The sequence below is a fragment of the Typopeltis vanoorti genome, chromosome 15 (genome assembly GCF_054136105.1).
Source record: "Typopeltis vanoorti isolate ZY-2024b chromosome 15, IOZ_Tvanoo_1.0, whole genome shotgun sequence".
NCBI lineage: Eukaryota > Metazoa > Arthropoda > Arachnida > Uropygi > Thelyphonidae > Typopeltis > Typopeltis vanoorti.
In genome coordinates, this window is record NC_143563.1 from 46171811 (window position 1) to 46192101 (window position 20291).

The window sequence follows — 20291 nt, forward strand, 5'->3', positions numbered from 1 at the left end:
TAACTGCTTGAACACAGGAGTTTGTCTCCATAATTTCTACATAATAACTCCTCTTGATAATATCATTTATGTTCACATCATAAAAGCAAAGGTCCTAGTACTGAGCCCTGTGGAACTCCACTAGTGACCTTTCTTTTCCTTAGTACAGGCCCCCCCCACCCCTCTGTGTGCATCTCTGATATCTATCACACAACTAATTTCCAATCCAGTTCAATAACCTGATATCAAACCCCATGTGTTGCAGCTTAAATATCATCTTATCTTGTAGCATTCTATTGATCAAATGTCTTTTCAAAAATGACTATATTCCTTTTCCTCTTTAACTGCTCTCATTACTTTATTGTAAAAGGTAAGAAAATTACTGACACAAGAGCATCCTTAACAAATCCATGCTGGCCTTTACAGATAATATTATCCTCATCTTCCCAATTTTGTATATGATCTCTTACTAATTTCTCTAAAACCTTAACAACTATAATAAAAATACGGAATAGTTTACAGTTTGATGCCACTATTATGAAGTAGCACTAGCTTACCTCCTTCCACTCCTTGGGCACTTTCCCAGTAACTTGACTCATTGACCAGCCAGGTCAATGAAGCTGTCAGTTCCTTCACATATTCTTTTAAAGCATGTGAGAAAATCCCATCTAGTTCCACTACATTATTGACCTCCAGAGTACTAAGTCTTTGAAACATCTCATGCATTTATTACCCTTCACCCTTCCCCATCTCTCCAGGTTGAAATATCCCAATAAAATGATCATTAAACAGCTCCACTATGCCACCAGCATTGGTCACTTAACTCCTAACAGGGTTATTCATCCACAATCATTTCTCTTCCTACTTACCACACAGCAAAATAATTCCTTAGGGTTTTCCTGTGCAAATCTCTTCTTGTATTCCATTTTTCTTCCTTATTATACTACTTACTTTGCTAGCTTGAGTCATTCCTCATGCAACTGCTTTTCACCCCTCTTTATCCTCTGACACATTTTAACATTTGATCTGAATTTTAATAACTTCCATACACCATCATTAATAATGGAACACGTATAGACTAGACCACAGTAATAACTTTAATTAAATAAATAAAGGTACAAATATTTCGTACTGAAAGTAACAGTACACAAAGTATAGAACAGTCGGTGGATCACCAAATAAATTGTTGTCGCGTGCCAGAAGATTAATTACTAAAATATTATTAAATAATTCTTTAAAGATAATTATCTTTAAAGAATTATCTTTATTTGGTGATCCACCGACTGTTCTATACTTTGTATTCCATTCCTTTAATTATTTGTTCTACACTGAGTATGTACTGTTACTTTCGGTACAAAATATTTGTACCTTTATTTATTTAATTAAAGTTATTACTGTGGTCTATACGTGTTCCATTATTAATTATTATGCCCACAGGTACTTCTAAAGATTCCTACACCATCATGCAGAGTTAATTTTTTAACTGTAAACTTATAGAATACTTGTCTCTATATACCTTATGTCAATTCCCATCATCAGGAGAAAGGGGAAAGCTATTTGAAAAGAAGAAGAAAAAAAGTAGAAATTTGTGTGTATGCATGTATACACACACACACACAAACACACCATATATATTTTTTACTGTTGTGGGACTTGCCTCGTGCTGTTTTGAAGGGACCTTTTTTTTTTTTCATCTTAGTGATGTTTCATCTTATTATCTTATGAACCTAAATTCTATATTTTATGAGGCCTATGGTAGATAACCCAGACTAAACTCAAATTTGACTTTCTTGTTTCGAGGGAAGGCACCTGCTCTACAACTCTGTTTCCACCACTCACTCCACCAACTACAGCAAACCGCATCGTCTACACCAACACCATCTACTGCCCAGTTTTGCCACTGGTATTTTCACATACTATCACAAACATCCGTGCCCATGACAGGATTTGAGCCCGCAGCCTTTTTGCGGAGAGTGGATATGCTAACCACTCAGCCAAATAGTTAGCTTATTCTTTACTTAGTCGACTTTTAGCAAATCCATAAGAAATACAGGAATTGTTTTGCTTTGGTGGATATCCTTTACAATAATATTATTATTATTGTTATTACATGACACCTCCAAGGATTTCAAAGACGTATTGAGGGAAGGCACCTGCTCTACAACTCTCTGTCTCCCCCACTCAATCCACCAACTACAACAAACCGCATTGTCTACACCAATGCCATCTACTGCCCAGCATTGCCACTAGTATTTTCACAGACTATCACAAACATCCATGCCCATGACAGGATTTGAGCCTGCAGCCTTTTTGCTGGAGAGTGGATATACACTCAGACAACCAGGCCAAGTAGTTAGCTTACTTATACAATAAAATGGCATGATGCTAATTCTCACATTGCAGAATCAATGTATTCAGTAGTGTGTGTGCACGTGCATGTGCACACATGCTACTAACTATGATTTCTTGTGTTTACTACGATAAATATCTACAGTATTTTTTTCCATCTCAAAGGGCTAATCTGTCTGGCTGAAATAATTGATGAAATATTCACATTTGATTTCATAATGTTTTGCCCATAAGTGTGACATGCCTTTGATGATTGTATATATCACATTCATTCATGCATGAAAACAATTCTGAAGTTATACCTTCAAAGGATTGAAGAATGTATACATAATTTGACATTGTAAAAATTGAGTTGTTAAGTGATAAAGAAACATTTCACTCAAATGGCTACATTGCTAAACAGAATGAAATGCTTTATATTTTTCATGATTCAAAACCCCGGGAGAAAAATATCAGAGTAGTTGTCCTGCCCTGCATGCCAGGATGATTGATCCTTCATGACATGATGACCACCATTTAACAGGGCTTTTAGGACTGCTATTATTGAGCTAAGAATATGTCGATTAGTTTCCTAAATGATCTTCTGGTTGGTTTTATTCTGCTGCAACAACATTTGCACATGCTTCCAGGTCATATATATTTTCAGCAGAACATTTCATGACTTCCTTTATTTCTGGGAACATCTTGATCTCAGACCTTTGAGAATTATTTTGTATAATGCAGGCTATTGCATATATGGACTAAAACTAAGAGAAAAACTTGAAGAAAAATATGTATACATTTATGTTTGCATTTACATTCCTTTCTAGTCATCCACTTTATCAATTTGCATGTCTAGTGATAATTATGTAACATTTGCTTCATGTGTGCAGTTAGCTAGTCTCATACGGAGGCTTTCTTGAAAGAGATTTTCCTCTGAGAAAGTTCAATTTTTCATTCCACTTCTGTGGGATAAAAAACTGGGAAACAGGCAAACTGGCCATTAGAACACACGCATAACTAACAGACATAATACACTGGCCTCATAGCCTGAGTTGATTCAGCCATAAATCCAAATCAACCAACCAGTCTCTTGTGCATATTAAAATGACAGTTATAGTATGTATAATCTTTGTGTTATTACTAAGCATATTGTGATATTTTTTGTATGCTGTTTGGTATAGTGATAATCTAAATAAACTAATATACATGATAAATAACTTACTTATTAATTAATTAGCAGCTACTCATATGCTTATGAAAGAGCTTAGATTTGCCCATTTCATCCTGCGCATTCCATCTGCACTGGTGATTTCAGTTTGTGATTTCATTGTGTAATAAAAAGTGATATAGTTAACTCTCCAAAACAAATACTGTTTTAACAAATTTACTTATCATACCAAACTATCAAAAAAATCCCAGAATCTCAGCATTGTTGTTCTAAAAGAAATTTTCTATAACTACAGTTGGCTCTTGTAGCAAGATAATAGGATCACAGGAATTTTTTATTATAGTGGATAGTTTGTGATATTGAATTTCCTTTAGAACAGCCATTGTCTATGGAAATTTAACTGGGAATTATTATTAGCCAGTGAATGGTCTTGCTATGGTGAAAGTTGCTGTATTCACTATAACAAATTATTACTGTGTTCCATCAGGTTTACCATAGCAAGAGTTAACTGTATTAGATAAGCATTGTGAAAAATAGGAATGCTCACAAATAGTATTTATATTACATTAAATATAATGTAATAACTAAACTAAGCCTACCTTCACACTATCTATTCTATTACTACTTTCTGGCAGCCTCCTATTGATGTCAAGCATAAAAGATGTAACGGCTACTTGGAAACTATCTTATCTTCTATTATAAAGTCAGAGCTTACATAAAGTTCTTAAAACTGCACTTTAAACTGCCATACTATTACTAATTCCTTCATACTGGGCAGCAACAGAATCTATGGTTGCTTCCATGATGTTAATTAAGTACATTCTTAAAGCATGTGTGTGTGTGTGTGTTTAAAGGGAATTCCCCTTGTGAAAGGTTGGGAACCTGTGGTACCTTAGTACCATGGATGTGCTAAGGTTTACATAATTAGGAAATCTCTACTCTAGAGACCAAATACAGAAAGTTCTTTCAAGCTGCTTCAAGTGACTTGAAATCCTTCCTTTCTTATACACTTACACATCTACTTCTTCCATCATCCACACTTCTCATGCAATCTTCAATCTGACTCTCCCATTGTTTCCTTATTCTGTCTTATCTTCTCCATCATTCTCTCCAGTCATGCCACTTGTGGTCATTCACTGTGGTCATTACTCTCACTTCCAATGACAATTTCTCCAACTCACTCACACAAAATCCATTTACATGTAGTTCATCTCTTTCATACAGTTCCATCCATTCCTCAAATTCATCCCCCATATTCGTGAAATGAAATCCTTTCCTCTTCTTTCCCTATCTGTCTTGTCTTCCTTTTTTCATGCCATTCACAAGCTCTCCTACCCAACTTCTCTGCTCTTCCATATCACTTCTTGCTTGCTCAGGTCTTCCATTCACTACAGTCATTACTGTCACTTCCAACAAGTTTCTCCTGGTGACTCACACCAAATCCATTTAAATGTAGCCTCTCGCTCTCTCTTACACAACTCCACCCATCCCTCCTACAAATTTATTCCACACATTCATGAAATGAAATCCTTTCCCTCCACACAGGTCCTCTAGCATAGCTCTCATAATCTTCACTCGCCATCTGAACACATCACCATCATACTTGGGCAACACACTGACTGCCTTTCTTACTGCACTGTTATATTTTACTCTCCTCAACAACCTTCTGATATTCATTCTTACATTCTCCTTATTACCAATCAAATCATTCATGCCTACTGCCACTACCAACTCCATTGCTCACCTACTCATCATATCCAGTGCTTCAGTCACTCTACTCATTCTACCTCCAGGTAAGCAAATTTTATGCACCTTCTCATTAACCACACCCTAATAATTGAATCCCCATACATTGTCACTCTCAAATCATTCTTCACTTCTTTCGCATTGCCATCTTTTATTCCAGTCTTCCTCACTTCTGTATCTGTAATTCTTCTCATTTCACTCTGCAATCACTTCATCTCATGCATCATTCTCTACCAATTCTACCATTCACTTTTCTCTATCTCTTCAGTCATACTTTTTTCCTCATTTGCTTCTCATGCCTACAATCATACAGTTGGTTGGTCTGTCTTTCTCATATACTACCTTTATCTATCTCTTTCATACTCCTTTCACTGTCATTTACTCCTTTAATTCCATTCTGTACAGCACTCTTGATTTCACACATTTCGGCATTAACGTTTGTCACTCTTCATTTCCCTCCCATCCAACAAGTCTCACATTTCTGGCTTATGAAACACCTCTGACACATCTTCTCTCCATTCACTTCTCTCTATTCACTTTCCACAATCCATTTTCCGAGGGGAAATGGATTGTAGAAGGAGTGCATATCTCACACCCACCCACCCACACACACACTATATGTCACAAAATTCCCCATGTAAAACATCATTGGAATTTTGAGATGGGGGGGAGTGAAATATGATAATTCTTCCAAGAAATAAAACAGGAAAACAGTGGATTGAGACAGATGGTATAGAAGTTGAATGTTAATGTTTCCATTACTTTATATATAATATAAGCAAGAACAGTAGGAGAGGTAAAGATTTTGCTATCTTATGAATAGGTTGGATATGAGCTGATTTCCAAGTTGCAAGATAAATGCTAGCAGAATAGGAAAGTATAAAAAAATAAAAAATAAAAAAAAAAGATTAAGCCATGGGCCAGTAGACTGATCTTTTCTCTCTGTGTGTGTGTGTGTGTGTGTGTGTGTGTGTGTGTGTGTGTGTGTGTGTGTGTGTGTGTGTGTGTGTGTGTGTGTGTGGAATAAAAATTATAGCTAGTAGCTTTAGGAAGGGACCAGAAAGCATGATTACTATTTGGATATAATGCAAGTTTCCTAGTTTTAGCTATTTAAAAAAAAATCAGTTTTGATGTATCAATAATTTGCTTGCAATTATTCAAGCTTTAGAACAAGTAGAAAAGGAAGATGGGAAATTTCAATTAAATAAATATATCACAATGAAGCCTTTCAAATTACTGTCCATAGAACTCTCCATTCATATATAGAAGAGAAACATGAGTCTCCATTGATAACTCTGGCACTTGAAAAACAACTGAAAAATGCAAGCATATGATGATCCTTCATTATTTTCTCCTTAATTCAAAGATAGAATTTAAGCCTGTTTTCCAAAAAAGTGAAATAACCAGACATTCAAAGAAGTGGCATATTGTGAGAGTGATAATGATTTGAAAAAACTTCTGGCTGTTATAAGTAACCCTGCAAGAGGATTTGAATAAGCTAGACAGATTGGGCAAATGAATGGGGGGTGTTGGTTTAATGCAGCAAGATGTAAGGTTTTGAGGTTTGGGACACATCGATGGGATGCTGCATACTCTATTGGAGGAGCTATACTGGAGGAAGTGGGGGGGGGGAGACGAGATCTGGAGTTGATGATTGATAGAAACCTGAAATTCAGGGGACATATTGCAAAGGTGGTGAAGGTAACACAGAGGATTGCTGCAATAATGAGAAGGATGCTGACCTGCAGAGATAAAAGAGTTATCATTCCGTTGTATAAGACCCTGATCAGGCCACACTTAGACTATTGTTCTTAGATTTGGTCCCCAGGATTTGAAGAGGATAAATTAACTGTTGAAAGGGTTCAAAGGCAGATAACAAAGATGGTTTCAAGTCTGTACAATGTTGGTTATGAGGATCGACTGAGGGAATGTGGACTGCAGAGTTTGGTGGATAGAAGAAGGAGAGGTGATATGATCAAGACTTTTAAACTGTTGAGAGGTGGTTACAGGGTTGACACTGGGGAGTTCTTTCACTTGGTTGAACAGCGGGAAGGAGCGATGACAAGGGGCCATCCCTGGAAGTTGCGAAAGGAAACTGTAAGCAAGAGGGTGAGGAGTGGTTTCTTTGCATGGAGGGTGGTTGAACCATGGAATGCATTGCCTGATAGATTGGGAAGAGCGAGAACGGTCAATGAGTTTAAGGAGTGGTATGAGGGACTTTGTGTTTCCTAGGAAACACAAAGACTTTGTGTTTCCTAGGAAGGACCTCCTGCGATGAGTCTTTTGACTCCATGGAGGCCTGAATAATAATAATAATAATATGGCTCTGGCAACATCTGGGTCTTTTGAAACTCAGATGCCAAATGTGAAAAGAGTTTCATCTGTTCTTACTGCTCTCGCCACTCTATCAGTTAACCTTTATCTCTGTGTCTTTAACATCAAACATAAGCAAATCAAATGAAAGCAAATCAAATGATGGGCCAGGCTACTTTGAACTCACCATACATTACTAAAATTTATTTAAATTTCTGTTATTGCTGATTTTCATATACACCTGACTCTTGGTATAGCAAACTCATAGGAAACCATGGGAATATTTTGTTATAGTAGACAGTTTGCTATAAATTTTCTTTATTTTATTACTGGCAAGGATTTTTAAGTAATTAATTAGAGTGAGTAAGTTTTCTATAGTGAGAATTGATAATGCTAATTGCTGACTCTTATTTTTAATTTGCAGTATGCAATCAGTTGCAAACAGTTATTATGAAACTTCTGGTGGATCCTCTAGGTGATGTTGCATATCCCAAAATTTTGGACTGTCTCAAAGCATATCGTACTGAATGTCTCAAGGTATTTTCATAATTGTAACTTTTATTTCTTTCTTGCTCAACAATGAGAATAGATATTTCCATGATTTTTGTCTACATATCACACATATACACAAATGGCTGCAGAGATTCACTGGCTTGAGCCACCAGCCATACTACCCAGACTTGGCTTCACCTGACTTCCCTCTCTTCCTACAACTAAAGAAACATATGAGAGGAGAAGAGGAAAGTCAGATGGAACCAAGTCTTTTGAGTATGGTTGTTGGCCCAACATAGAAAAACCAAGACAGTGAATACTGCAGTTCTTTGCACACATGTGATGTTCTGCCCTGCCATATGAGACGAAAAGCTGCAGAATTCCAAAATGAACTCTTTGACTGTCTTTTTATTGTGTTTTATCGTAACAGAATATTGGTACCAGTATGACACTTCTCACAATCAACATTTCGTATTGCAAAAAAATTTATATGTAGGTGGAAGATAGAATGTAAAAATTAAATTACAGAATTACAACTTGCATAGGGAAAAATTACCAGCAGAATTTTCAGCCACATTTCATGACCATTCTCAATTTTTTAAATTACATCATAATTTCATTGCATGAGCAGTATTATATCTGTCAAGTATTATATATGCCGACTTTTAATATTGCTTGAACATATTTATTTCTATAAAATGAAGCAATTCAAAGGTGAAGAAAATACTGTCACTCCTCAACTTACAATGGGGTTCTGTTCTGACAATCCCATTGCGAGTTAGAAATCACTATATATATATATATATATAGTGATTTCTATATATAAGGGGACATAACAATATATATATTGTTATGTCCCCTTCTTCCATATATATATTAGTTATTTACCTCAAAGGAATCTCTTACGTGTGACATGTGATATCTCTGGTTCACAAAGGAATAGCCTGAGGGTCGAGCCAAAACCTATGTGGATAGTTCTTCCTAACCAACCTCTCGTTAAGCCTCAAGAATATTTATTTTTAACTGCGCCACCTAGGACCCTTAGATTAATTGAAATGTTAATCAAGTGGTTGGTAGAGAGCTTCGCCAAAGTATCACAAAAATTGCAATCGTGACCGAAATTTTACACTGAATGAGTTCCCCGCTTAGATACGTATTATTTTACAGGTGGTGCATTAAATTCCATACAGACACAGGATTTAGTTAAAGAATAGCAAAATTTATTTAACATAAGACATACAATACTATTTACACAAAGAAAGTTTTTCATCCAATAAAGGTTAAGAATTAAGTCAAGTCTAACAGTATTAAGTCACTCAAATGAAGATTCACACTAAGTTTCGATTAACCTTATATATCTCTCTTATTACAACTATTTAACACTATAAACCTTAATTAAACAATCTCTAATTATATATCCTCATTCTAGACACAGTCTTATTAATCCTCTTATAAATAGATATTAATCTAATACACATTTCATCAGATTACTCATAATATTCCACACACTGGTTTCTCTTTGTCCTAATGTCCTGATAATAATTGTCTCTGGGTTCTTTGTTACAATAATTCTATGTGAGATTAAGCTCTTAATTCATACACGTGCTATGGGATAATCGTACATTCTTGGTCACAAAGGATCATACAGGCACCATTCATTTAACCTTAATTATTCCATACAATATATCCTTTATACACTACTAGTTTTAGAATTAACAATTTTTAAAGCATTCACTCCTAGGATCAGATTTCATTCTAATATTCCTGGACAAGTTTAACATTTACAACCGTACAGTGCCTATTCATTTAATACTTTCTTTAGACCAAATTAATCACTTTCTTACAGTCCTTATTTTTACTAATCTTAGAGTTCTTCACTGATTGATTCTTTTACAATTTTTAGATTCTGCTTTAACACACAAATCAGAGAACAAAATTTTACTTATCTATATGCTTTGTTTTCTTTCCCTCCGATCGATGATGTGCCAATGCGATCTTCTTTATGGACCTCTAATTTCTTAGCACTCCAGGTACGAACTTTCTCAGGCACTTCATGCTGTATAGCCTGCTACTATGGGGGGTGGAAGTTTGGAATCAGAATCTGTGCAGACAACCGTTCCTTCTGCATGCTAGCGATGGAATCGGCACCTAGATATGCAGCCGACCATGAGGTATAAACCCGGGACATCCACGAGGATCTCAGGAACACAAGGACTCTGACCAGAAGACCAAAAGACCTCGGGGGGGGGGGGGTTCCAACCCTTTTATACCCCTCTCCTAGCGGCCACTACCGTAATCTTGGCCGTTCACCCGAGGCGCGAACATCGTTCATTACATACTTGTGACATCACAGCGTCCGGTTCTCTCGCTACTTGCGCTCCATTAGCACGGGACTGTATGGGGTAACAGTTTGCTTTCCCCCCTTCTTCTCTTAGAGCATACGTAAACATAGAATTTTCTTGATTATTTTTCCTTATGTTGTTTTATAAATAAAAAAACAATTTGAAAATTATAACGTTATAAGTGATAGAAATTTAAGCATTTCTGTCACTTATAACGTTAGCATACGTTCTGAAATATTCTTTCCTTTTCTTAAAGTAAACATTTTTTTTTTTTACACTAGTACATAACACTTCCTTTAGATATTTTACAATTTCTTCCCTTCTTTTTCTTGTTAATAACTTGATATTAAAGTACACATTACGATTACCTAGATAACAAGTATTTTCAGTAAGCATTGCATATAGTTTATACTCTGTTATACAATGATAAGTAGAATCATGACATTCTAAACTTATCAGGGTATAACAATATATATATGAATCAAAGGGTTTGTTAAAAATTAACATGTCTGAATGCTAAAATATGTAGGTCTGTTTTGTTATATTTTTAACTAATTTTACTCTTTGCTTACAGTGAAATAATACAATGTACAAATTATAACATAAAATTTCTGTATACAGTACTGGCCTATAATAAATAATGAAACATTGGTATACATTGCTTCTGTGCACTTACCAGTAAAGTTTAATCAGCTGGAAACAAAATGGAGCAAATAATAATTCTTCCAAGTTACTGCTTTATTAATTGGACAAATCATCAGAAGGGACAGGGGAAGTAATCGCCAGCAAATTCTTTAAATTCAAGAATTGCAACATGCCAGCAGTAGTGGTCTTCATTAAAATTTTGTTCATTACTTTCAACATTTGTCTACATGGTTGCCTTTTCTTCTGCATAAATTTCTCTGTTGCAAGAAATTGCATCTTGCATCATTCTTCTGCTTTGCTAAATCTCGCTCTGTGTTGGAATTCATTTCCTCAAACAACCAAACTACCTTATCAATAGTACCAAACCTCTGCAATTTTTTTGGGGGGACTCGGCTTCTTGTTTTTCTCTCTTCTTCTTTTGTGATCTTCTTTGCTTCTAGCTCTATAAGGTCTTTGTTTGAGAGCTCTTCTTCCATAGCTTCCAACAGGTGCTCTACATTTTCATTTCAACCTCCAACTCTTTAGGTAGCAACAATTTGTCACCTTACAAGAGATTTTCACCAATCTTTTGTAAGGCTTTGTCTCTATCAAATTCTGTGAATGTATGATCATATATATTTTAAACAGCTTCTTGTAGATGTCATTCATTCACTTTGCTGCCACCTCACTCCATGTTGCATCTGCAAGATATTATATTCCTTCCGAAATTCTCTGAGAATTTTCTCACCATCAGTAGCAGCCATAGCCTGAGCAAAAAGTATTTCAGAAAACTGCAATAACATGTGCTGCAGAAGTGAAGTAGTGTTTGGTAAACATGTTAATGAGATGGCCATTGTGAGTGCAGGTGGTCACAAATCACATACATCATAAGTCGAGGGATGACTGTTACGAAAAATAGTGATATAGAAGAGAATTCATTATAATTGTATTGAAATTGTAAAGAAAGGATTTAATTCAATATTTACAAGTTAAGTATGGCCTTCCTGTTATGAGTTATTAGAATTTAATACTCAATATATTGGTAAGGTAGGGTACTTTAGGGGCAGAGCTGTATAACTGATAGGAGACCTCTTTAAAGGAATATGGAGAACCGCATTCCTTTAAAGGAATGTGGTTAAAATTAGACAATGATACTTATTTGTGCCTATGGTCCCACAGAAGGTTCTACTAAGGTAGAAGTGGAGGAATTTTTTGAGGCTTTAGAAAAAGCAACTGACACAATGAAAAAGGAAAAGTTGGTCCTTGTTGGGGATGTAAATAGTAGAGTAGGAAATGATTGTCAGACATACAAAAATATTTTGGGAAAATTTGGAGAAAAGAGCAAAGCTAATAATAATGGCAAATACCTGTTGGATTTCTGCTCAGGGCATGAACTGGTTATTACTAACACTATGTTTCAACATAAAAATGTGCACAAATTCATATGGAGAGAAGAGGCAAGGAATAAGAAAAGTCTCATTGACTATGTTATTGTTGATAGTGATGTTTTCTCCCTGGTGCAGGGAGAAAACATCACTATCAGCAGAGTATACAGAGGATTTGAAATTGGAAGTGATCACTATTTAGTCTTGAGCAGGATAAAACTGAATTTCATATTGAAAAGAATAACATGTAAGAAAGTTTTAAAACGAATAAAAGTTGATCAGCTCTCAGATGTGAACTGTAGACTAAAATACACAAAGATTACTGAATTAAAAATGAAAGAGTTTGAGAACAGGAACCAAACCTTGGAGATTCATTGGCAAGCCTTGAAGAAAACCCTGATTGATTCAGCCAGAGAGGCATGCGGTGAGGTTGTCTGCAAGGATAGAAAAATCATGGTGGACACAGGAAGTTAAAGAGGCAGTGAAGGAAAAGAAGAAAGCATATCAAAAGTTCCTGGCAAATAAGTTTTCTCTGCCAGATTGGCAGAAAACGATATAAGATCTGATAATGTTGGAGTCTTGACAAGTAACAGACTGATTTGGAGGAAAATTGTAGATAGGAAGTTAGTAATGATGTAAATTTTTTCATGTAGTACTATCATATCCTGTACACCCCTTGAGGGTACATGCCAGAAATTTGATGATGATGATGATGATATATTGGTAAGGATATTGGTCAAAGACAGAATTCAGGAATGGGTGGAATATGATACTCTATGGAGAACAGCATGGCTTTGTGAAGGGTAGGCCATGCCATAGTAATTTACTAACGTTTTATAATAGAGTAGCAGCTGAATTGTTTAAAGGAAATGAATATACTGTGATACTGCTGGATTTTGTGAAGGTGTTTGACAGTATACTACACAGGAACAAGTGGTTTGATGTCAGGATAATAAGAAAAGACTAAGAGGAAGACCAAAATCTAGTTGAGTTGGTGCAGGACCATGATATAGATGGATTAGATGTGCCTTAGAAGGCACATCTAATCTAATCCTGCACTATATTGAAGTCATGACAAATTTAATTAGGTAGATGTTTATCAGAAGTCAGTAATAATGCAAACCTATTCATGTAATATTATCATAGCATCTTGTACACTCTTTGAGCGTTAATGAGAAATTTATTGATGATGATCATCATCATTCCTGTATTACTTAGTATCAGGTTTCAGTCATATTGCAAAATCCTACAATGAATAAATTACTGCGGCAGGACTTACCTTTTATAAAGCCATGCCCTATAGAGTATTGTATTCCTATCCACCCATTCCTGAATTTTATTTTTAACTAACTTTTCCAATACTTTAACCATCACCCCAGTGATACTAATTGGTCTGTAATTACTACTTCTGTCTTGGAGCCACCTTTATGTAATGAAACTATCTTACCCTCTTTCCACTCCTTTGGAATCTTGCCAGAGCTCAGACTTAGATTAAACAACTTCATCAGAGGCACTGCTAGTTCACTTGCACATTCTCATAGCTGACATACCGTCCAGTCATTCAGTATGTTGATGTTTTTCAACATGCTGAATACCTCCAGTTCATCTATCTCAATGCTCACTTCAGTCTGTATCATCTCAGTAACTGCAAAGTTCGATACCTGTACGATATACCCTCAAAGTGATCACTTAGTAACTGAACTATTTCTTCTGCTTCTATAACTCTCCTGCCATCAACACTGAAGTAAAGTAATCTTTCTATAATTATTCTTTCTCTTGTAAAAAAAGAAAAAAACTCTTTTGGATTTATTTTGGTCTGGTTAGCTAATTTTCTCTCAAAATCTTATTTAGTCTTCCTTACCATACTAGTTATCCTTCTTGCTTGTGCTTCGTACTACTCATGGACATGCTGATCACCTCGTTTATATTCCTTCCGCAATGCTTTCTCTTTTTTTTTTTTTTTTTTTTTGCAACTCCTGTTTTATATTGTTAGTCATCCACTTAATCCCTACTTGGTTTATCCTCCTGACCCTGTATATGCACTCTGATACTGCCTCGCTCAAACAATCCTTAACCACTTCCCATGCACTAATGACATTCATTCCATGTAGTTTCTTATGCCATGGCACTGCTCCAAGTTGCCTCCTAAGTTTGTCATAATCACCAGTTTTGTAGTTCCACATAAACCCCTTCTTGACTGAAATTTCCACATGTTGAGCAACCTCCCAGGATAAGACTGCATGGTCACTTTCCCCCAATCAGAGGTAGAGTTGCTACTGGCAATTATAGATATATCTTCTGATGCTATTACCAGATCCAATACTCTCAAACTCCTGGTCCCTTCTATCATCTGCTGTTTCAGGTAGTTATCCCTTAGCACTCATGCCAATCTGCTGATGTATGCCACCCACATCTTCTGGACTCCCAGTTGTATAGCAGCAACCAACAATATATTTTGTCCTGTTGGTCTCTATCTCACACCAGATAGCATCTAACAAACCATTTCCATTAGATCTACAATCTTCCTTAACTTCTATTTTTGTTAGTTGAAGTTCAACCATATATGTGGTTTTAAGGTCTCCTGAGCTATAGCTGATTCTTCAAATTTTTCCATGTATAAGTTGGAGATTGGAAGTGATAGAACTGAGCCCACTGCAAGACCACACATTTAGTAGTAAAATTTTCCTTTCTAAGTGAAGAATGAGGATTTTAGGCACTATTGGAAGAGATGTGTGATGTCAAGAAGATATAAATTTTCAAGTATATCTATAGATCCTTTAACTGAGACCACGTATGGTGAAGATATATGGATGACATCTTTATCATCTGGAAACACTCACAAAGACCTAGAGGATTTGTATATTTTCTGAATAATCAACATCCAAAAATAAAGTTCACATTAGAAGTAGAAAAGAACGGAAAATAGCCATTCCTAGACATTCCTGTCAACAAAAACATCACCAGAAGATTATCATTAGAAGTCTATAGGAAAGAAGCCCACATAGGCAGGTACACCTACAAGCAAGCTCATTCCATCATCCCCAACAAAAATTGATATAATCAAAACCTTGTAAAATAGAACTTTAAACATACTGAAAAATGACAAAATCCAATGAAAACAAGAACTTCAAATCCTTTTTAATCCATTCCTCCAAAATGGATACTCAAAAAAGGTACTAAAGAAACTTATTTTCTAATAAACCATCCCACGAGAACCCAGAAATTAATTACAAAGGCATGGTATCCATTCTATACATTAGCAATAGCTCAAGAAAAATAGTCAAAATATTAAAAGCAGTCGACATCAGAACAGCCTTCAAACCAGTTAACACCTTATGAATCTTTCTGTGCTCCCCTAAAGAAAGTTTGTTTTTATAAACATCCAGGTGTATATAAGATTCCATGTTCTTGTGGAAAGATATATGTAGGTCAGACTGGAAGAAGTTTCAAAATCTACAACAAAAAACTAAAGGAAAGAAAAAACTAGACGTAGTGCACATCCTCAAACAACATCACATGGTAAATTGGCAAGGAGCCCTCCAAGGTCATTAGCTCAAAAGGCGTAATAAATAGAAATCAACGAATGATCCTTCATGACATCTGGAAGTCATTAATTAATATGTGTAATCTAAAGACCTCTCCTATGCCAGCAATCACAGAGTTTACACAACAATGTAGAGACTGCATGTAATGCCTAATGAGACTCTTGATTAAAGTATCATCCCAGTCTTTTCAGTTTATAAATATTAACTGCTGTTGGAAAATGTTTACTTTTATTTTTTTATTTTTTTTTTCAGTTTTTATTTATGTTAAGCTGCCTCCTGATGATGCTGTCGGTGATATAGACAGCAAAACATGTAGAGGATATACATCTAGCATAAATAAAAAAATGTACTCATCATTTATTGCAAAAAAAATTATTTTTACTTGTTTAAAGTAAATTAAAGTTAACAAGAAATCGTTTCTTATTTAATCTTTTATGCGAAAGTAAGCAAACAAATTGTTTTGTGAAGTATCTTCATGTCTAGTCTACTTGTTTATAGAGGCAGTTGACTACACGTCAATTGCTTCAGTATATCATAATGCAAAGCATGCATTGATATGCATTATGGAAAGATTCACTACCCAGACCTTTATTGAGGTCCCAATGGCAGAAGCCATACCCAGGAATATACCAAGGTTGAATTAATGTAGAAGGCATATAATTTTTATATACAAATAGTAAAAAAAAAGTGTATCACCTTATTATTAAAATACTCTGGATCAGAGATAGTTATAGAAAGTTCGTTCACTTGGTTACAAGGTATATGACAAGAAATCATATTTTTCTTTAATCCTTTACCCAAAGTGGCAGAAACTTTGGTATCTTTCTGGGTCTGGCTTTCACTGATGAAACCCGAATAAAGGTCAAAACTAGTCTGGGTAGTGACCCTTTCCATAATTATAGCAATATACTGTACATGTCTGAAAGTAAGTGTGCTTTACATTATGGCATGGCAATCAATGTGAAGTCAACAATTTCATGTGCTTTACTCACATGGAAACAAACTTTGTTTGTTTCCACTTGAGTAAAAGATTAACAAGAATATAATTTGTTGTCCATTTTAAATTACTATTATAACTTGGTAGTACCATTACTAGGTTAAATGCACTGCTGGAGATGAAGAGATTTCATGAAAGATGTTATCTTGTTTCTTTCTTATCGTGTCATGAACAAACAAGATTTTATGGTTTTGTTTTAGCTGCAAAAGAAGACGTTATCAGAGCTTGACTTTGGGAAGTGAGTTTGCTTACAAATTTACAACATACAGAAAATGTCTCATTTATTACTTGTATTATATATTATAACCAATCTTGTCAGAACTGCATCAGGCAGTGGGAAAGTAGGAGTAAATTATTTTTTATTTATTTATTATTTATTTTTTTTTTTTTGCACTCTCCCTAGAGTCGGCAGACTCATTCTGGGAGGTTCATTCAAATGACAACATATTTATCATACCGAATTTTAAAATTCTTAACACTGTTTGCATGAACAACACGTTCTGGTAATGCATTCCATTCACTGACAATTCTGTAGAAAGTTTTTTAACTTGCATTTGTTATACATTAAAGATACTAAGAAATTATAAATACTTAGTTTTAATTCTTTTTCCAAAGGAAGCAAAACAATGTTTTGTGTGTGAAATTTATTCACGTCTGAGCTACTTGTATATAGAGGCTGATGACTTCATATCACTTGCCTTAGTATGTATCCTATAAGGCACCCCTCCTCCTTTCAGATGTGTATAATGCTATGCATAATGGGAAGGGCCAATACCCAGACCAGTTTCGATTTTTATTGAAGTCTCATTAGTATGACCCAGACCAGGATGGATACAAAGGTTGAAGTAATGCAGAAGTCATATATATCTCATATACAAGTAGCTAAAAGGTCCCTGACCTTATTAGTAAAAATCTCTGGATGAGAGAAAGATATAGAAAGTTTTTTTAACTGGGGTTTGTTATACGTTAAAGATAGCAAGAAATTATATACTTGATTTTAATCCTTTTCCCAAGGAAGCAGAACAGTGTTTTGCACATGAAATATATTGACATCTAATGTATAAACGTGAATATGTTTCACGTCTATACATTATTTCACTAACTTTAAATGTGCAGTTGTTGACCAAGAACTGTGCTGGATTTCAGCTTTGGGAATTCATAAACAGTTATTTTGATGGTTTAGATATTACATATTTAGTGAATATTGCATATTTATTATTTTCATGTTCAGTAAATTTACTTGTAATCTATTGGACATCTGAAATATCTTCAAAAAGTTTTGCATTGGTCTTTAGAACCGGGTTTCTGAGTTATTTAACCGTTCTAATAATTTCATCAACAATGATATAAATAAATATAGCACTACTGCATCTCTAACCACTAAAAATGAGTTAAATATGTTGCCATCCTTTCTCTTCATTGAATCTAAACACAGTCAAGAACTCCAAACTTTCAAGTTAGTGAAATACACTAACTTGAAGATTGCTGTATTAGGATATTATCTGAATATCTTAATATAGCAATCCCTCGATTAATGCGCCACCGATTGGTGCGTCATTTTTTTTCGATACCCAGATTCAAATAAATTTTCGAAATAGATCGAAAATTTAAAAAATTTTTGTTCTATACATTTTTTACGGCTAACTATTTAAAAAATCACTCCAGGATGAAATAATTTAGTTACCGATTTGAAACATTTTACGAAGTTATATTTTAATGGCATACTACACTATTTCCATGTACACTATGTTCCAAATTTACTACTAAAATTTATGTCGTCTGCTTTACATAGCATTTTACTGATCATATCACGTGCAATTGTTTTCCTTATTTTTTTTATTTTAAATTATTTTCCTAACCTTTAATCATGAGTAAAAGAATTAGTGAGCAAAAAATAGAAGTGTGAAAATGATTCGAAAAGTAATCTCATTGGAAGAAAAACTTGAAATAATAAAGAAAAATGAACAAAGTGAGTACAGAGCAGAGATAGGACAAGAACACAAAAATGAGTGAATCAGCTGCTGAATACAAAGAGAAAGGTAAGGCTGCTTCAAGTTCATCATGCATGCACTCGAAATCCAAGTATTATAATGATTGAATTAGAGAGACTTCTTTTTACATGGATTGAAGATTGTAACCAAAAACGGATCCCGCTAAACACTGGCCTTATTAAATCAAAGGCATTGTCTCTTTGTAACCTGGAAAGAAAGGGCTACCAATGATGGAAAAGAAGAATTCCACGTTAGTGCTGGGTGATCTGAGCATTTCAAAAAGAGAAATAGCCTACATAATGTTCTAATCGCATTATAAGGAGATATCCAGAGATTTTGAAGAAAATTGTGTAAGAAGGAGACTATTGCGATCAACAAATATGTCATGTTGATGAAACTGGCCTTTTTTTGGAAGCGAATGCCTTCCAAGACTTTTCTAGCCAAATCAGAGAAATTCAGATGAAATTATTGTTAGCAATTTGCGAGCCATTTGGAAGCACATTCTTTCACATTGTGCAAATAATTTTAGAGGCTTTTCAAATGAATCTAAGTTAATTAAATCTCATTCTGAGAAGTTGAGCGATTCCGACCCTGCTAAATTTAGATACACAGCAGGAAGATCCTGAAGAATATGAAGAAAATTTTATCACTGACAAGCCCAAAGAGGTTTCACAGAAACAATTTGAAAATAGTTTTCATACAATCTAAGTTTTTAAGCAGCAATACTTAGAAACTGACCCTGGTGAAGAGAGAGAGAACCAGTAAAATTTGCAGAAGAGGCAATAGGGCATACCATCAGTTGTATGAAAAAAAAAACAGAATGCCTGCCAAACTATGTTAGCTCAATTCTCTGTTAAGAAGCAGAATAATAAATTTATATTCTGAATATTTTTATTGTCTTTCAGCTTTGTGGTTTTCCTTTAACTAGGCCCTGAGACATACCCTAATTCTTTTATTAAAAAAATTATGGGTCAAAAAAGAAATCTGAGGAACGAATTATACATTTTCCCATAGGTTATTGTATTCGATTACTGCGCCTGTTTTAAAGAACGCATTAGGTGCACTAATCAAAGGATTGCTGTATTACTGTTCTACTTGTGCTATCTTTTACAGCCTCTCTAATATATTTTTATAAACCTAAATTAAATAGGATGGGTGAAAGGGGCATCTCATTGCTTCAGTCCTGACTTAATAGCAAAAGGGTTCAGATCTAATTCCATTACCCAGTACCATCTTCAGCTGTCAGTGTTACAAATTTTGATTAAATTTCTTGTCATATAGGGTTTATAAAAGGAAATACACTATGTGTGATTTGATTTTCTTTCTTGACTACTTGTATAAGAAACTAACACATTTTAGGAATGTTAGTCAAGTGAGT

General features: G+C 34.9%; 1 protein-coding gene across 1 annotated transcript in view; it reads left to right on the plus strand.

Annotated features, from left to right (window-relative positions):
* Window positions 1–20291, plus strand: part of Ku80 (X-ray repair cross-complementing protein 5 Ku80) — a 305608-nt gene that overhangs the window by 245881 nt on the left and 39436 nt on the right. Inside the window, exon 18 of the mRNA XM_090405213.1 lies at window positions 7962–8074. Within this exon, the coding sequence (XP_090261339.1) occupies window positions 7962–8074 (113 nt within the window). The remainder of the gene's footprint in view (window positions 1–7961; window positions 8075–20291) is intronic.